The sequence below is a fragment of the Chlamydotis macqueenii genome, chromosome 5 (genome assembly GCF_036417535.1).
Source record: "Chlamydotis macqueenii isolate bChlMac1 chromosome 5, bChlMac1.mat, whole genome shotgun sequence".
Lineage (NCBI taxonomy): Eukaryota > Metazoa > Chordata > Aves > Otidiformes > Otididae > Chlamydotis > Chlamydotis macqueenii.
The window spans coordinates 4,126,560-4,144,361 of NC_141560.1; the positions used below are offsets into that span (position 1 = coordinate 4,126,560).

A 17,802-nucleotide genomic window follows, 5' to 3' on the forward strand; every position below is an offset into this window, starting at 1 on the left:
ACTTAAAAACATGAAAAAAAACGCCCACGGGACTCGGCAGAGCGACTGCCGCTTTCTTTTGGACCCAGACCAAGGTGGCACGGTTCAAAGGGTTGGGTAGCATTTCTTAGGAGTTACAAACCACAGAGTATCTTGGCACTCCCCAGTCTTTGCTACCTTTATTTTCTTGGAAAAGAACAAAAGTTCCCTTGGGAGTCGCCCCTGACTTCAGAGTGGTCTGTGGGAGTTGGTCGTAGTTTTTCTTCTATTTATTGGGGGAGAAGGGCACTTGCCAGCTTATTTGCTAGGGCGAGCACTGTGTGGATGCGCAGAAACCTACTTTTTCAGGCTGTATTTGAGCAGAAGTTGCGCACGAAGCAGTTCTGCTAACAGCGTTTGCAAAGGCGCAATTATTAGGTTCAGGTAATTTAGATACGCGTCAGGACGTGTTACGACACAGCCCGATTCCCAGCCACGGCCAAGTCCTCTCCCTCTGAAACAGAACCCCACAGGAGCTGGGTAAGCAGATTTTTTTTTTTTTACATGTCTTATGATAATATTGTATTGATTGTTCCTCATTAATTACACTCTCATGTAGCCTTCCCAAGTTCTCATGTATAAATTTTTCTTTGCTATTTCTGATTATATCCAAAAAAAAGCAAAACAGAGGCTATAAACAGAAGAGCAGCAGATGGTATCCTGCAATGTCGTTACAAGACACTCTGAATTTCCTAGAGGGAATCTGCCCTGTTTCTCTTTCCGGCGCTCGCTCAGAGCTTGGGGGTTATTTTTGCTGTTTGACAACTGAGAGATTCTTAAAAAGCAACAAAACAGGGAGTGCAAAAAGCCCAGAGGCTGTAGCTTGAATTATTTGCAAGTCTAGAATGAGGTTTAGATCGGGTGAAAGCCCAGCACGTCTGCTGGAGGGTACCTGGGGGGTCCCTGGGAGAGCCAAGGGATGCTGCTGGGCACCAAGGTGGGGGCACGCAGGTGTGTGGTCCATGGTAAAGCCCATCAGAGAGAGGTCTCTCGTCTTCGAAAGCAGGGAAAATACAGAACAGGGACAGGATGAAGCAGGTTTGTATTCAGGCTCCAGCTCCTCGACCCGTTTTCGTCGGTCGAGCTTCCTTGCTGTTTTGGTGGCATTGAGCGGGAGCCGGCGGGGAAGGGCTGGAGCATCGTTCCCTGCGCGCATGAGATGCTCCTCAGGGTTAGAAGAGCGGGCTGTTGAAAGAAACATCTCCACACCAAGCTGGCTAAGGATGAAGAGACCCTGGGCAGCCTTCACTGGGTCAGATGAAGCCATCTAAAAGGTATTTCAAAGGCAATTTCTGCGCTGACAGCTGCTAAAAGATAAATCACACACAAAAGACGTCTATTTTTCCTCCACTGACTATAAAGCGGGAGCGTTTGGGATTGAGCTCAGAGCTTCAAGTTAGAGATGATAAATTCCACCTTCTCAAACTATCTGCATCGACTCAGCGTATCATTAACAGCTCAAGCAGGAAAAACAGCAATGCAGATCGATCCTGCTATTACCATCAAGCCAGATCGTGACCCAAACGTGATCCTCAAATAACAGCTGTGCCCATGGCGGCGACGGATGGCAACCTCGCAGCGTACTGCCATCCTTCCCATGCCTGGGATTTATCAGCCCCTGGAATCACGGTGCGTCAGTTTAAAGAGTGAATCACGAGCAATTTAATTCTATTACCCGGAATAACAAGCAAAATTGATTACAGGCTCCTAAAATACTGACTTCTTACAGAGGGGTTTGTTGCTCTGTAAGGACAGAGGATCCCCACGGTCTGTGGGGTCTCCTGCAGAGGCGATCTGCTTTTTAAACTTTCCTGGTGAGGTCCCACATTTTAGAGCTGAAACTGGAAGTAAAAAAGGCAGTTTTGCCCTGCCCCAGCTTTCCTTTCGTGCCTTCACAGAGCAAGGACAGAGGATCTCACACCAATGGACTCTTCCAGCCTTCAGTCCCCAAAATTTGGAAAACTTCAGAGGGATGGCCCAGGCAGGCTGTAGGAAGTAAATTCATATTTATGCTTTTAAGAACGCGAAGACAGCCATATAACACAAGTCTCCAGGCTCTCACGGACCTGTACCCCATTTCCAACAGGAGCTATCTCAGATATCAGCGAGGGCGATCTCAAGGTCACTCCAGCCCATTCCCAAACCAAAGGCGGCTTTTGATTCACATACCGCGCAGACGGGAATAGCAGCCGTGTCCCCGCATCGCTCTCCTCGATTACTTCTCACCATTGCTACCCCAAGATTGATAATGTGATTTGTAGACCGGATCGTTCCCTGGCAACGCACGGCTTGAAAATATTCCTGCGAATTTCCTCTCCCATTCATGTCCAATTGAGCCCAGCATCAAGTGGCTGTTTTCGCAGCGTGGCCAGGCATTCGTGTTTTGCCTGCCTTTAAGCAAATGAATTACTGTTAAATTTATACGGCAGCATTCAGCCAAGCACACTTAGCACATCAGCCAGGAGGAGAGAGAAGCAGCCAGGTCTGCTGTTCTGCATCAAAGGGCTTTATTGCATGAGACACCTGACCTTCTCGGTTCTCACCGCTGTTGTCTTCTCCTTGGACTAGCCAGCCGGGACCACCAAGTCGAGTCGCTCCACGACCGTCACAGTTATGGAAAGAAGCTGAGGTGTGTTTCATGGTGAGAGGTTTGAGAGGAGACAGCTTGTCCAAACACAGGGTCTCCTTTGCTCAGCTCCACCACAAGCATCCAAGCTGGATGAGCTTTCTTCACTTTCTCACCCCAAAACCATTCCTCACAGGTATCAACTTTCTTTTACTGCCTACAAGGTAAGAAACTCTCCCAGCTGGAGTAACCAAGCTGCCCCGGCTGCGGGCACTGGCAGAGCTGGGGACAACCACAGAGGCCAGTGACAGAGCGCTACATCCAAGAAGGCAACTTACATGGAGTTTGTAAAGCAAATCTTTGAGTCTGATGGCATTGCTCACTCCTGCAGCAACAAAGGGAGAAGTTATAACCAACAGTTATTAATTTTCTAATCACGGAATGCAAATGCCAAACAAGCCATGGGAACTTTCCTTTAGGTGAAAAAAGCAAAAGCCAAGCCACTTTTTTTCCTTCCAGCAAGACGTGGCTCTGGGTTAGATATCGAGCAACAGAGGTAACCGAACAAAATGCCACACGCACAAATATTCAGCAATATTCTCTTTTCCAGACTCCATCATCTGCTATCAGTTTTCATATGCTACTTTAACATGACTTCCTTCTTCAGGAAAAGTGTGTGAGAAAGGGATTTTTTTTATAGTCAAATGACGCAATGAAATGGAAGAGGATGACAGACTCAGACGCAGAGAGTGAGGAAGAGAAGGCGCTTTTTGTTCCCAAGATTGGAAGAGGAATGCCAATAATCAGGTAGGGCAGTCGGGGTTGGGTTTAGACGCAGCAAAACTTTTCAGCACAGCAACACGAAGAGCACGGTCACAGCAGAGCCCTGCCAGTGGGTCAATGGATGGAGCCTTTCAAATCCGACCCAAAGATCAGCAGTGCAATCCTCCCTCTCTGGTTTTCTGAGTGCTGTAGGAACAATCAACATCAGGCAGGTTTTTTGACACAGTTTCCAGGTTGGCTTTTCTAAAATACCTGGTTCTCCATTGGAAAGCTGGCAAATTCAGGACAAGCAAGCATTTCTGAAGAATTCTGTGAAATTCTACAAAATTCTTTGGGAATAATTTTTAAAGAAAAACAGCTAGTCGAGATTTAAACTGTTTTCACTTGAAAATCCATTCCACGTTTTCTGTTCATTTTTGGCTTGGCATTTCTTTTCCACCTGAATTGAAAGTTATACTTAGCACTGTCCTGCCGGTGCTTTTGCTGGATGAGTGTGACTCGTTCCGGCTGGCTTAGCGCAGCTCCCTGGAAGGCTCCAGGTGATGGAGGGGTATTTGCAGCTCTGCCCAGAGCTGTGTAATAGAGCAAAACCCATCTTTCATCAAAGAAACGTAACAGCAGCTTAACTGGGAGATGATGGTACTCGCTTCCATGATTTCCATAGCCCCTGTTGGCTCTTTATTTTATTGCTGTGGACAGCAGCAACTGTTTCATAATTAAAAATCACTGCTGCAATCACCATCACAGCCACGCAGCCCCAGTGCAAAATTTCAAATCTGATGTTGGAAACAGTTTTGCCACCTCTAACAAACGGTGGGGGTAGCAGTGAGATCCAGATTGTGACCCCACCGCTGCGGACATTGGGTCTGGTGAAACCCGCAAGCATTATACAGCAAAAATTAAGCCAGGAGAAAAGCAAATGGGAACCAGGGACATGCAGGATGGTGCCTCATGTCCCCAGTGATTTCCGTGAAACCATTCACTAAATCCAGGAGCCTCCCTTAAAACAGACCTTTTGCAAATTTGTTCAGCTACATGACTGCAAAAATCCAGCGCTCAGAAAACTCTCATGGAAGTTTACTTTGGGCATTTCCTCCCTCCTACAGGAGCCAAAAGGACTTTGGACGCTTTGTGGGATCAGCTGTTTGCAGCAGTGGCTGCCTACCAGCCCCTGTTGTAGAACAGGAACCGTCCTGGATTTGTGCCTGCAGTCTGAAGCAAAGCACAGCCTGCACGGCTTCATATAGAAGCCCTGGGGAGTCACTCAAAAAGCTCGCTTACTTACTGCGGAGGGTGACTTGACTTCTCCTATTTGGCCTGCAGAAAGGGCACCTGGCAGGCAGCTCCACTTGAATACGGATTACATGGACTTAGATGAAAGAAAGGCCATCCGTCCACACCCAGCCCATCTCGCTGCACCACGGTCAAGATGCTCAAGTCATCATCAGAACAGCCCAGTCTAGCAGAAAGAAAACATTACACAGTTCACCAAGCTCATAGTGATTTTTCTATCAGGATGTTTTCCTTACCAGGGCAATTCTATTTTTCTCCAAACTTGGAAATATGCTTTACTGCCTAAAAACAAATTCTGGTCTCTGACACAATCGTTTCTTTCCAAAGAATGTAGAAAATCACTACAATATGCCAGTACTTTCCTGAATTTATTGCATTATGTCAATATTGAAAATTATTACTTACTTTAATGATTACTTGCTGTCTACTCTCAGCATAAACAAATAAAATCTGTAACAATACATAAGAACAATTGCTTTTAAAAGTCTAGCAAAACACCTCCTACATGAAGATTTACATATTTCAATGTTAAAAATGCGTTCTGAACAAGAGAGTCATTTGCCTTTTCAGTAATAACAAAGAGAAATGAAGAATGAAAAAAAGAAAACAATGAAAAGATGTGCAAACCCAGGGAAAAAAAAACCTAAATTATTTTACCTTATCTTTTAAAAAAGTTTCAAACTTAGAGTTTAATTAAAATACATTTATTAGACATACTGCCTTTTCTCCAGAGAAGGGTAAATACAACTGCCTTAAGACTTGTAGACAGAAGTTTGTTTACTTTAATTAGAAAAGCTGCAAAGGAGATCACCACCTTAAACAAAGAAACATCAACAATTTATTTTAAAAACAAACATTACGTAAAACAATACACACATTTTCAAGTTCTGAGCACGTTCTGCACCCTGCTGAGGCACAGATTGAGAGAGTACATTTGCAGAGTCTGGAATGGCTCATTTTTGGATGCCTGAACTTCCTAATTCAGCTCCTGTCCTGGTTTTCTCTCCCTGCCCGTACCAGGCTGCTCTCTGTCACTGTCAGGACCAGAGGTGTTGAAAATGCAGGTGAATATCAGCACCACATTAAACTATCCTTCCTCCCCACTCCTATTTCATTGAGTGTCTTTCCCTTACAAGCATTTGCAGCAGGCAGAAGGAATGGTGTAGAAGCCATTACCTTGCTTCTCTAAAATCACAGGAGAGCTTTTGTGCAGGGTTTATCCTCCCCAGAACGGCTGATCTGAATTTAGCATCAAATACGGCAAGTATTGAGGCACGTGGCTATGCAACACCGCGTGGAACCGTGCTTCCAGTGAACAGGTCCATCAGTATTCGTTTTGCTATCAGGCTTTACACCAGTAACTTGCAAAAGATCGGGAGAGCAGATTCAACATTTCCCTCAATAAATGTTAATAAAATACTTTCTAAAAGACTATTTGGAGCAAGGCACTCTTTTTGCTAGTACTCTTTGAGCACAGCAGCAAAATTCTCAAGACAGAGCTACCTAATGTTTTCAGAACGACGACGCTGAGAAGGTATCGCGTTACTTAGCTTTGCTTGAATGCAAAAGCTGACAATCTGACGTTTGTAGATTGATCTAAAGGCTTTGGTTTTTTGGATAAATTCGAGTCCTCCAATTTTTGCTCCTGATTCTTTTTTGCTTCATCTTCATCAGCTGCGGGACGCTTTCGCTTTTTATCTTCTGTTAAATCATTAACTGATCCTCCTTTTGCTTTCTCAGTCCACACCTTTGAAGAAAGTACATCATTAAACAGAAAACTACACATTAGGCCACAAAATGCACCACTTCATCTTATATACCTTCCTTCTCTGATGATAAGCAAGCACTGAAACAATTCCCATTAAGAACTAATAAGGATGAAGTTAGGAACAATTTCCTCATTTTCCATTTTTGTAATAGCATCCTCCTTCAAAACTATACTGCATTTGAGCCTGTATATGAAATTGAAGCTCTTAATTATCTTTCTGGACAATTAAGAAACCCAAAAGGCCTTTGAACAAATTTAAGCTCCAGTGAATTAAGCTTCTTAGCTCTGTCACTTTTAACTCCTTCCCTTCTCTTTTGTTGCTTCTTCATTGATTACATATCTCTCACTTCAAAAAAAGGTGCTTTCTGCTTTTAATTATTATTCAAGACACTTTATATTTTCATAAAGTATATGTTGTATATCACAGCTCAATCCAAAAGTCCATGAAGATGGAGAACAGTGGAATTGAAAAGAAAAAAAATTTATAACCCAGAATGTTTTCTTACCATTCTTTCTTCCGACGACAGCATTCTAAATCGGCTCATACCTTCTTTTATTATTTCTGCTTCATCCAGATCGGGATTATCTGTCAAAATGTTTGCTCTGTTCTCTTCTAGCCACATCTGGAACCCTGTCTTTGGTCTAAAACAAGTACAGAAAAATTGTCTGTTTAAGAAAGTTACAGAAAAAAACATATCCCCCAAAAAAACATATCTAAACAACACCTAACTGGACTTTTTTGTTCTTGAAAGAGAAGATATCCATGTAGTCAGCAGTTTGTTTTCTCCTGTTGCAGTAAGCTTAAAGAACATGCTGACAAAGCAAGACTAAGGCAAGCATTTTTATTAAATCTCCATATATATGGAGATTAACATTTCAGTTTTAGAATGACAAAGCATAATGTTTCTCTTCCTTTCTGACAGGGTCCCATCAACCTAAAAATACAGCACATATATTAGCAGGTTTCAGCTAATCCTTTTCACAGTTCCCCTTGCCATTTGTTTTAGAACATTATCTGTAAAGGTTAATGAAAAGAATGCTAGTCCAAATGAATAATAATTACCTTCATCTTCCTCAGTTAATTGAAGTCTGAATGAAACATGATTATAATAATGCAAGTTTCATGAGGACTGGGATTGTTAGAAAATACACCTGCTCCAGAGGAACAAGATAGATTGGAGTCTTAGCTAGGAAGAAATGTACTCTTTAGGTGATATAAGTTTTTTGTTTGTTTTCTTTTTTAAAAATCACAATAAAATAAAGCTTTTACACTTTGACATAAACCCCTCAGCTTTCAGACCTACTCTGAGATTTTCTAGAGATGTTTAAGTATTTCCTATACTTGGAACCGGCACAGCAGCATGGTTTCATTTATCATTCAAAGGTCATTACAAGATGCATAAGTAGTAACAAGGCAAAAACCATTGCTTTGACCCCCAAAATTACATTTTGCATTGTTCATTTATTATGCTGTCACACACATATTTGTCTCAGGCCGATGCACAACTTCTCCTTTGAATAACACTGCCATGGACACTGGGAAAGACCTACTGAACAGAATGTCTTTCTCTGTTCTTCGCTGTGATGATAGTGTGGCAATTTGGGAATCCAACCGATGTGCTTTGGGCAAGTTTGTTTGATAATATCCATAGTGTAAGTAGCAGTTTACTCAGATGTGTCAACTTGTGAACTACCGCTTTAATCTTGATGTTATGCTACTTTAGACAGCTCAACATCTTCAGAAACAAAACAGGTTTTGGACTTGCTATTCTATCAAAATTAGAATATGGCATTGAGATGAAAGTGTCCACCCACCTTCTGTTTTCAGTGTTCTCCTGTGCAGTGACTTTGACTTCATGGGACTCATTTCCTGCTTTTTCTTCTCTTTCTTCCACTGTTTTTTGACTAGAGTTAGGTGTACGAGGCTGGAAGAAGGAGGCTGCTAAAGCCTACAGAAATAGAGTTTAAAAAAAAAAAAAAGTAGGAACACCTCACAATACAATACATATCATATAGGCTAACAAAACCCAAGCCTGTCCTAAAGACATAATCACTTGCATTAATATAGCATCTTAGCCATCCAATTTCAGCACAGTAGATGCTTATTTAATACTATTTAAAATAAAAGGACAAGATTCAGTGCAGAATGCAATTTCTACAACTGATTTCTTTTTTTCTGTTTTATATGCTTTTATATTTTCCACAGTATGCTTAAATTAACTTTGCTATCTAAGATGCTTTACTCAATCAATGGGGTTTCATACTTGATAAAAGCTGGTAAAATTCAATTTACTCTTCTTTGCTCACTGAAACAACATAAAAAGACAAGAAAGGTTACCTGCTTGGACTTGGGTTTGGGAATCAGAGGCTTTATAACTGGAGGGTTCTGCTTGTTTACAGCTCGATTGCTAGACAAAGATGTTTTCTTTGAGTATTTGCTCAAAGTATCCAGAACATTTGCTGAGGGAACCACTGGGTCCTTTTTGTTAGATGACACCTAACAAAACAAATAAATAGACATTGTATTGATTTTCTGTCACATTCCCCTCCTCTGTCCCTCCAAGATATCTGTCACAGTTACACTGTAAACTTTAGATATAATAATCTGTTGTGATTTTCAGAACACCGCAATCAAGCCAGCTGCAAAATTCTTACCTTAAAGGGATTCACTCGTCCTTGGCTGCTTGATGCAATTACAACTATTTAATAGGAAAGAAAAAATAATGTAAAAATGTGTGTGTACCACCAGGCTTGAAAGCAGTCAGATAAAGATACTTTAAGAACCCCATGAAGGTTGTACTATAGATCCTCAGCTATTATTAGTCATCAGAAATGCCACACAGGACCAACACACCCAGTACTTCCTCCACTCCCAAATCCGTTTCCACTATTATTCTTGCTAGAGGATTAGCAGGAGGGAAGAAGCAAGAAGCAGCAAGAGGTCACATTCTGTCCCTGCCTGCTCAGACTCACAGCAGGGGCAGGGTTACTAACTTTGCCTTGCAAGTGCAACCAACAAATGTGCCTGTGATTGGTAAAACACATCAATTGATCGTTGTGCTCATTTTTCCCCTGTCCCAAAAAACGCGTTCATGACATAGCCAGGCAGACAATTGATTCAGCATTTGGCACAGCCAAGACTATCAGCACAGCGTTATGGAACATCATTAGGTAATGAAGACATCAACAGGAAAGGGAACCTCTTAAAAAAGTGAGAACAATCAGTGCAAGTTATCACTTGACAACACTGTTACGCACTAAATTCTAGTAGTAATGGGAGAACAGAGGATAAAAACAGGAGCAGAAATTGTGAAGTATGACTAAGTTCTCATCCTGGAATAAATGGAGATTTACTCACCAGACTTCGGAGTAGTCACCTCTGCTGAAGTGACACCTTTGGAGAAAGGATTTGGCCCTTCAGAACAAAGGAAGGGGTACATATTTAAGTGTAATAAAATGTAATAGCACAACACGTTAAAAAAAAACAAAACCCCAAACAGACACGCAAGTCATAGTAAAGCAATCTATATTTTAAAGCATGATTCTCACTTTCAAATTGTACATATGCTTTTACAAAACCATCTGTTATCTTTACCTAGATTTAACATGAAGAGTTGTACACTTATTCCCTCAACCTTAAAACTTACTCTTTAAAATGTGCCCAGCAAACCTCTTGCCTGCCAAGTAAAGTTCTGCAAGATTTGAGCTGAAACTCAAAGGAACTGTTTCACAAGGTGACCCGGTCCACTAGAAATAGTATCAGACAAAAACTCTGGGAATGTTCTCGAATTCCTTAAGTCTATCAAAGATAAATGTAGATAACTTGCAGCCTATTCAGAGAATTTTTTTTTTCTTACTTTGTTTATGCACTTCTGGTGTTTCTTCTGCTTCCTCATAGGCATCAGCTTCCTCAGCATCTTCCATCTCTTGGTCCTGCTGAACATTTCTGACTGGCAGCCGACTCCACTCGGTGGCAGAGTTGCTGTAACTAAATGGAAGGAGAACTCTTCAGAAAGGAAGCGGTCACCGCTTTCAGAAGGAAAACTGGAACAATGAACTTACTTAGCTAATTTAGGAAATAAGAACAATAACATTTGGCATTTATTTGCATTATACCTCTGATTAAACTGTGCTGATTACTAAAAATAAAATAAAGATTCATTAACCGCTTCAGTGCACCTTGGAACATGAAGTGCAGTCACCTGAAGTGGTACTCACGCAGTTTTAAGAAAGACCACACACGGCTACGAAACTGCCTGCAATTCACGCTCGGCTAAAAGCGCTTCAAACAGCTCCACACACACAAGGGCAGGCGCCCAAACAGAAACTGCAACCTTTTGCCACCTTCAGAGCACACAACAACATTGCTGTTGTTGCAGAACACTCTGCCACAAACATAAACGCAAACAAAACATCCCCCACAATCTCAATTTAAACACGTATATCTCCAATACCATACAGAACACCAGATTACTTTTCTACATACATGAATACACACACAGGTAGTAACATGGATGCACATTTTCAGTCTGAAGCGTAGGCAGCAAGTTTTAATGTTTATTCTGATTATTCTCTAAATTCCTAATAGTAGTAATGTACAGTTCTTGCCTTTTCCTCCTGATCTTGCTGATTACTGAAACCTGTGTATACATAAACTAAAGGTTCATTTCTTTCAGCCAGAATGTCAGTATTAGATTAACCTGGCACTAAGAACAATATCATGTTTGTAATGAATTTTAACCCCCAGAGTGGCTGAAGTCACAGACATGGGAGGACAGCTTCAATTCACGATCCAGAAGAACAAGGCAGAGCATTTAGAAAGGAGTGTTAAACGTGCAGTTCCACACAGAAGAATAAGGGAAAGGCTACGGATAAGTTCAGGGGCTTATCACTTCCTCTTGCTTAAATAAGTTCCAAATTTCATACATAAAATTGCTAAAGGAAGACATTGCTTCTGACAAAAGGTCATGACATTTTTTCTACACTATCACAATGGTGGTTAGCAACTACTTACAGCTGTACTGTCCAGAGGTACAGAACACAGCTCTTCTGTACAGTCTATATTTGAAAAAAAAACAAACAAAAAAAAAAAAACCCCAAAACAAACCAAACAGAAAAAAAAAAAAAACAAAAAACCCCCACACAACAACAAAAAACCCCACAAACAACAACAAAAAAACCACCAAACAAACAAAAACCAAAACTCCACACATTTCTTTTGCCTCATCATGCCTTACAAAGCAGATGCAGGTAGGAGAGGAAAGGTAGACAGCACAGACATAGGGGAAAAAAAATGCTAAGTAATCCTGTAGTATTTCCATAGCTTTGAAGAGCTGGGATTAATTAGCAGGGAATAAAACTAAATAGGATACACTGAGATGGGATACTGAAAGAGGGGAGGGCTGGAGCAAGATAGAAGGATTTTAAGATAAGTGTGGAATGAAGTGAGATACAGAGACTGAGACAAAGAGAAAAACAGGTTGGAGTCAAGTAACCAAACCAGCACAAGCTAGGGGAAGGAGGGGAAAGAAAGAAAAAGAAAAAATTCTAATCAGAGCAACTTGGTATTGAGTCTGCTTTGCCTCTGAAGCTGTTGTACACAGACATACAGCAAGCAAGGAGTGGAGCAATAACAATAGCAATAACAACGTACCATTTTCTATGTACAATTTATGAGTAGAGCAGCACAAAATTCCTAACAAATACATTGCAAACCATGGTCCAAAATAGCAAAAGTGCATCAACAGTACCAAAGCGTTAACAGATCAGTAAAAAATGTTCCCAGGGTTTTTTATCACAGAAATTTGCATTACCCAGCACTCAAATGCTTTCGGAAATCCTCTTCCTCCTCTTCATCTTCCGGTGCTGTTGCCAATTCACTTGCTTTTTCTACAGCCATTTCACTAAGCCGTTGAGCTAAATTTAGTCTTCGAGAGCGAGAAGCGTACTTGATAGCTAAACTCGCAACGTTTTGTGTCATGAGGTCAGCAAGTTCCACACAACGAAATTCACGCTCCAGTTTACAAGAAAGCTGAAAGAAAAGAAGCCTTGAGAGTTACACACTTCACAGTTACACAGCTCTCTCAAGACTCTAGGACCTCTATTGTGGTTTTGGTGGAATGAATAAGGACAAAACACCAACAATCATGAGCTGCATGGCAAAGAAAAACTCTTTTTTTTCTTCTTCTTTCTCTCACCCTTCATACTGATAAGCAATAACAGTATTAACTGCAGCTCACCTCGAAATGTAGTCTGTGAACGAGCTGGATTGCCAGTCACTAGCCAGACTTCTAAGAAGGATCACATCAAAATTTACATCAAATGCCATCTACTCAAAATAAAGTCTCAGGGATTCTTTCTATTTTTTATTTATTTGTACTTACGGCAAACAGCTTCATTAGAAGCTCTTGCTGTTCTTTCACGGAGCGGTTTTTAGCACTTTCATCAAGCTCATAGCCATTTTTCGATAAGTAATCCACATGGTTGTGAAATACAACAGAACGCCAGTACTGTTCCTGAAAAAGGAAGGAAGATGTGTGCTGGAGGTCTGAGGAGAAAAACCAGCCCACATCTTAATGCCTAACAATCTACAGCATATTTCATCAACTTATACTTAAATGTTCCTTTCGTCTTATAATGGGGGTGAGGGGTAGACTATTCTCTTTAAAAGTCAGTGCGTACTGGGGAAAAAAAATAGACCACACTAAGAACCATCTGTATCCAAACTGACCCAAGCAGTCACCATATATGTTAAATTCCATTTATATTACAGGCTTTCAGCAGGAGGAGATCTACATGTTCACCAGTACGCTCCCAGGACAGACAATTCTAGAACAAGCTGATTATTTTATCTTATAACTTCTGCCTCACAGCAAATTGGAAGTATTCCAGAATAACTCAGTAACTGTAGGAGTAATCATAATCTGTGAGACTGGTAAACAGCAAATAGAACTCTTTTTGTTCATACTACGGCTATTAGACCAAGCTAGCTCTCTTACAAAATAATTATAAACTTATTCAAAACCAGTATGCTTTCATCAGATGTACTGGAATAATCTACTGCTTTACCTACGCAGAAGTACATATTTCCCTCAAGCTAAATTAACAGCTCCTAGCATTTCCCTTCTGTTATTTTAGGGGTGTGTGTGGAATACATACCCCATCAAATAAAGAACAAAGAGGCTTGACTAAATGAAGGAGAAGTAATTAAAAATGAAAAAGGGTTTATTATTTAATTTATTTATTTATTATTAGATTTCAACCAGCATTAAACTGTCTCTAAGGTTGAGGTTAGAATTTTACGTTCATTTCTATTTTGTGCACTACAGCTGAACCCCACAAGACTGAAATATTTAAACCTATAAAAAACTGAAGAATAAATACAGGTATTCTTCCGCAAGTTATCTCCAGGTACATATTGCATCAACCAGCCTCTACCTTAACAAAGTAAGTCAAGCCTGAAGGCGTGTTTTCAGAGCGATTATATGAATTAGAGCACTTTGTCTACCTTTCAAATAAAGACCTTCCAGAAATTTTGTTATGCCTAAAATATTAAAAATTAGGCATTTTCAAGAGAGTCTTGATTGGGATCCCAAAATGTGGTTCCTTGAATATTAATCACTACTCACAGAAAAATAAAAAGAGAGAGACTTCATTGGTCAGAAATAGATTATGTGTAAATACAACCCGGCATCAGCTCTAACGGCTTTGTTTCCTATTCTTCTAGAACCAGTTGTGAACCAAACCAAATTGGAAGAGCTACACAAAACATTGAGCCCAAATAACCTCCTCAGCCACACGTCTCACTCAGAGTGTGTACCACCCTCTTTCGCAGTAGAGATGATTAACAGGAATCTTGTATAACCCCTACTATGGGGACATCTGAGGCATGAGCTGTGGACTCAACACCACCCCTTACCTCCATCTGGCCCTTTTCTGTTGTAACTTGACAGTAAGGAAGTTTAAAAGATAATATCGCTACAGCAGGCCGTGGGAGCGTAGGAGGGAATCGTGCTCCTTTACAAGGAATACACCTGTGCAAGGGAAACAAAAAACACAGACAATCCTCATCACCTACAGTCACCAGTTGTTCTACATCTAAATCATGCCTCCTAAGAAGCAAGATACTTTAAGAGGATTTCTTCTTTAAAAAGTAGCAACTAAATTACTGACTTAAACATAGCAATATGTAAGGTTCCATTATAAAGGGTTATTTTTACATTGCGACCAAAAAAAAAAAAAGATTTTAAAACCAGAAAAGCACATACTGTTCACACCAGAAACTCCAAACGTGGCACATAACAGACACAGATCTCTATCTCACACCATACACAATTTAACAGCTATTACAAAACATAGATGTAATTTATTAAAATCAGAAAGTACTGAACAACTGAAGGCCACTGGAGCACAAGCAGGCACCTCTACCATTTATTTTGATGAGGGGGTTTGGACTTCATGAGGAGGGCTCTGTGTTCAGACACGCATGGGGCGGGGCTGGGGGGAAGAGAAAGGGGGCGAGACATATAAGCATATACTAAAAGCATAGGCTTATTATAGAAACATAGAATCACAGAATGGTTTGGGTGGGAGGGGACAGTTAAAGCCCATCCAGCCCAACCCCCCTGCAAGGAGCAGGGACATCTCCAACCGGATCAGGTTGCTCAGAGCCCCGGCCAACCTGGCCTGGAATGTTTCCAGGGATGGGGCATCCACCACCTCTCTGGGCAACCTGTTCCAGTGCTCTACAACCCTCAGTGTAAAAATTTTTTTCCTAATATCTAATCTAAATCTACCTCCCTTTATTTCAAAACCATTACCCCTTGTCCTATCACAACAGGCCCTGCTGAAGAGTTTCTCCCCATCTTTCCTGTAGCCCCCTTTAGCTACTGGAAGGCTGCTATCAGGTCTCCCCGGAGCCTCCTCTTCTCCAGGCTGAACAGCCCCAGCTCTCTCAGCCTGGCCTCACAGCAGAGCTGCTCCAGCCCTCTGAGCATCTTTGTGGCCTCCTCTGGACCCTCTCCAACAGCTCCACGTCCTTCTGATGTTGGGGGCTGCAGAACTGGACACAGTACTCCAGGTGGGGTCTCACCAGAGCGGAGCAGAGGGGCAGAATCCCCTCCCTCGACCTGCTGCCCACGCTGCTGGGGATGCAGCCCAGGATGCCGTTTGTTTCTGGGCCACAAAGGCACATTGCCAGCTCATGTTGAGCTTCTTGCCCACCAGCACGCCCAAGTGCCTCTCCTCAGGGCTGCTCTCCATCCATTCTCCGCCCAGCCTGGATTTGTGCCTGCGATTGCCAGGACCCTTATTGTTTCATTGTATTTAAACTAGTACTTTCTGCTAGCAACCACTTAAGCAAAACATGGATTGGGAAAGAGGTGTATTTCCAGCAGCACCAATGCTGCATTGACAAAAATGTCTGGTTTTATAACCTTAGTGTTTCAGATACTAGGGAAAAAAAAAAAAAAAAAGAGCAGGAAGCATTAGTGTTCTGGCTATCTGTGTTAATTAAGGCATATGGTGTTTCTACAACAACCCTCCCCCCTTATCTTTAATACGCTACTGGCTTTGAATAAAATGTTCTTTGCAAGTCAGAGAGCAGCACTCTCTTTGTTGGAGTAGAAGGAAAAAAAATTCATGATGACAGACTCACAGTTGACCATCCCATCAATGTGATGTGTCCTGCACATTTTTGGTGCATTTTCTGGAGGCCAACACTACTTAAAGATTTGGAGGAAGAAACAGACAGTGAATTGATGCTTACTAGTGATAGCAAATCATTCTCTTGTTACAAAAACCAGAGGATTACAAAGAATGTCACATAAATTTTAATTGAATTTAGTTTCCCACTAACCTCTACAATTGTGCACGACTAGCAAAGTAAAAAAGCCTAAATTTCAGAAAAAACACGTGAGGTGATGATTCTGCTCTGGTAGGAAAAGGACGTAGATTACTGAATAAAGGAGGACTACAAACAAAACTTAGTAAATAAAAGTCTAGTATGCTTGTTGCAATATAGAGAAATAGAGTTATTTAGACATTACCACTAGCATTTTTATAAAGTAATGGCTAATTCTCGTCTAAATGTTTGAGCAATTTTACATACAAAATTGTTCTTCGTGGCCACAGTTTAAATATTCATCTAATAACATACAGTTCTAATTTGTCTATAATTAATGATGTAGATTAGTTACAGGATTGGATTCTTCTCAAAGGGACAAAAGGGGGAAACACAGTTAAGCAAAAAAACAAAAACAAGAAACCAAACCCCCAAAAACCCTCAATAGCAGAAGCAGATTCCTAACAGCAACCTTTTTAGTAGCTTTCTCTAGCAACAAGCAGTCTTACGAATGTGTCTGTCACACACCGGAGATGTGTGATTTCATAATAAAGTGCACATGCCAAGGCAAACAGCTACAATTAGTCAGTTACAAATGATAAAACCCTAATGAGTTTATTCAAAACCAATTTAGTAACGAAGCATCTATGCAGAATTACATTTATTAACCAGACCTTTACTCTGCATATTTTCTACCCCCGTTTTAGTAAAAGTTGTTTTCAGTTTCTCTTAGTAAGAAGTGCTCAGTAAATTAAAACCAAGACAAAGAAAGCATTTCCTTGTGAAATATCTGACCTGAGCTGCTGGGGATTTTCATGGATGCCAACTACCCAGTAATGATCAGATTTTCCTTTGCAATGCTCTCTCGTGTTACACACTGGAATCCAAGTATTCCCAAGTCCTCGGTTCAACATCCGCACAATTCCCTCAGAATCCACGTAACACGGGGTACCTGTTTGATACAAATGAAAACAATTATTCTGACAGGCAACTAATTACAACGCTAATAAGTTTGAACTGCTGGATACTGCTGGGAAAAGCCATTTTTTGTATCTCATATACGAGATCCTCTCACCCAAACAGTACAACCTAGCTGGGAAAAATCAGTTTCCTTAGAAAGATGCACCACCTTCTGACAGTCAACAGTACTGCCAGTTCATTGACTCAGGATCAAATTTAAAACATTTCATGAAGCAATTAAATTCGTACTATTTGGGTAGATTCCCAAAGCAAATTTGCTATTTTACAATTACTTTTCCTGGCTATCATAAAAACTCCTCTCAAGCTTCCAACTTTTTGCAGGGAGCTTTTGCTGATAGTTGAACATGCTTATTACGGTGTACTAAAGCAGTTTATTTCTTTTTGCTGAGGAGGGCAGCCAATCAAGAAAACAAGTTCTGATAACATTCAAGTGTACTCTATTCGTAGTGGCAATATATTAAAGACTTCTGATAAATATATTGAAAGAACAGAAAAACAGAATTTTGTTTAGCATTTAGGAGATTGGAAAAAAAAGTCTAAGTCCCAAGATCA

At 40.9% G+C, this 17,802-nt stretch overlaps 1 protein-coding gene across 1 annotated transcript in view; it reads right to left on the reverse strand.

The window, feature by feature from the left end:
• Positions 1–5,355: 5,355 nt before the first annotated feature.
• Positions 5,356–17,802, reverse strand: part of WDHD1 (WD repeat and HMG-box DNA binding protein 1) — a 30,114-nt gene continuing 17,667 nt past the window's right edge. Inside the window, exons 16-26 of the mRNA XM_086748689.1 lie at positions 17,065–17,221; positions 14,347–14,461; positions 12,812–12,943; positions 12,242–12,459; positions 10,286–10,416; positions 9,787–9,843; positions 9,084–9,127; positions 8,767–8,925; positions 8,244–8,377; positions 6,935–7,070; positions 5,356–6,407 (exon numbers count right to left, since the gene is read on the reverse strand). Of these exons, the coding sequence (XP_086604815.1) occupies positions 6,207–6,407; positions 6,935–7,070; positions 8,244–8,377; positions 8,767–8,925; positions 9,084–9,127; positions 9,787–9,843; positions 10,286–10,416; positions 12,242–12,459; positions 12,812–12,943; positions 14,347–14,461; positions 17,065–17,221 (1,484 nt within the window). The 3' untranslated portion in view covers positions 5,356–6,206. The remainder of the gene's footprint in view (positions 6,408–6,934; positions 7,071–8,243; positions 8,378–8,766; positions 8,926–9,083; positions 9,128–9,786; positions 9,844–10,285; positions 10,417–12,241; positions 12,460–12,811; positions 12,944–14,346; positions 14,462–17,064; positions 17,222–17,802) is intronic.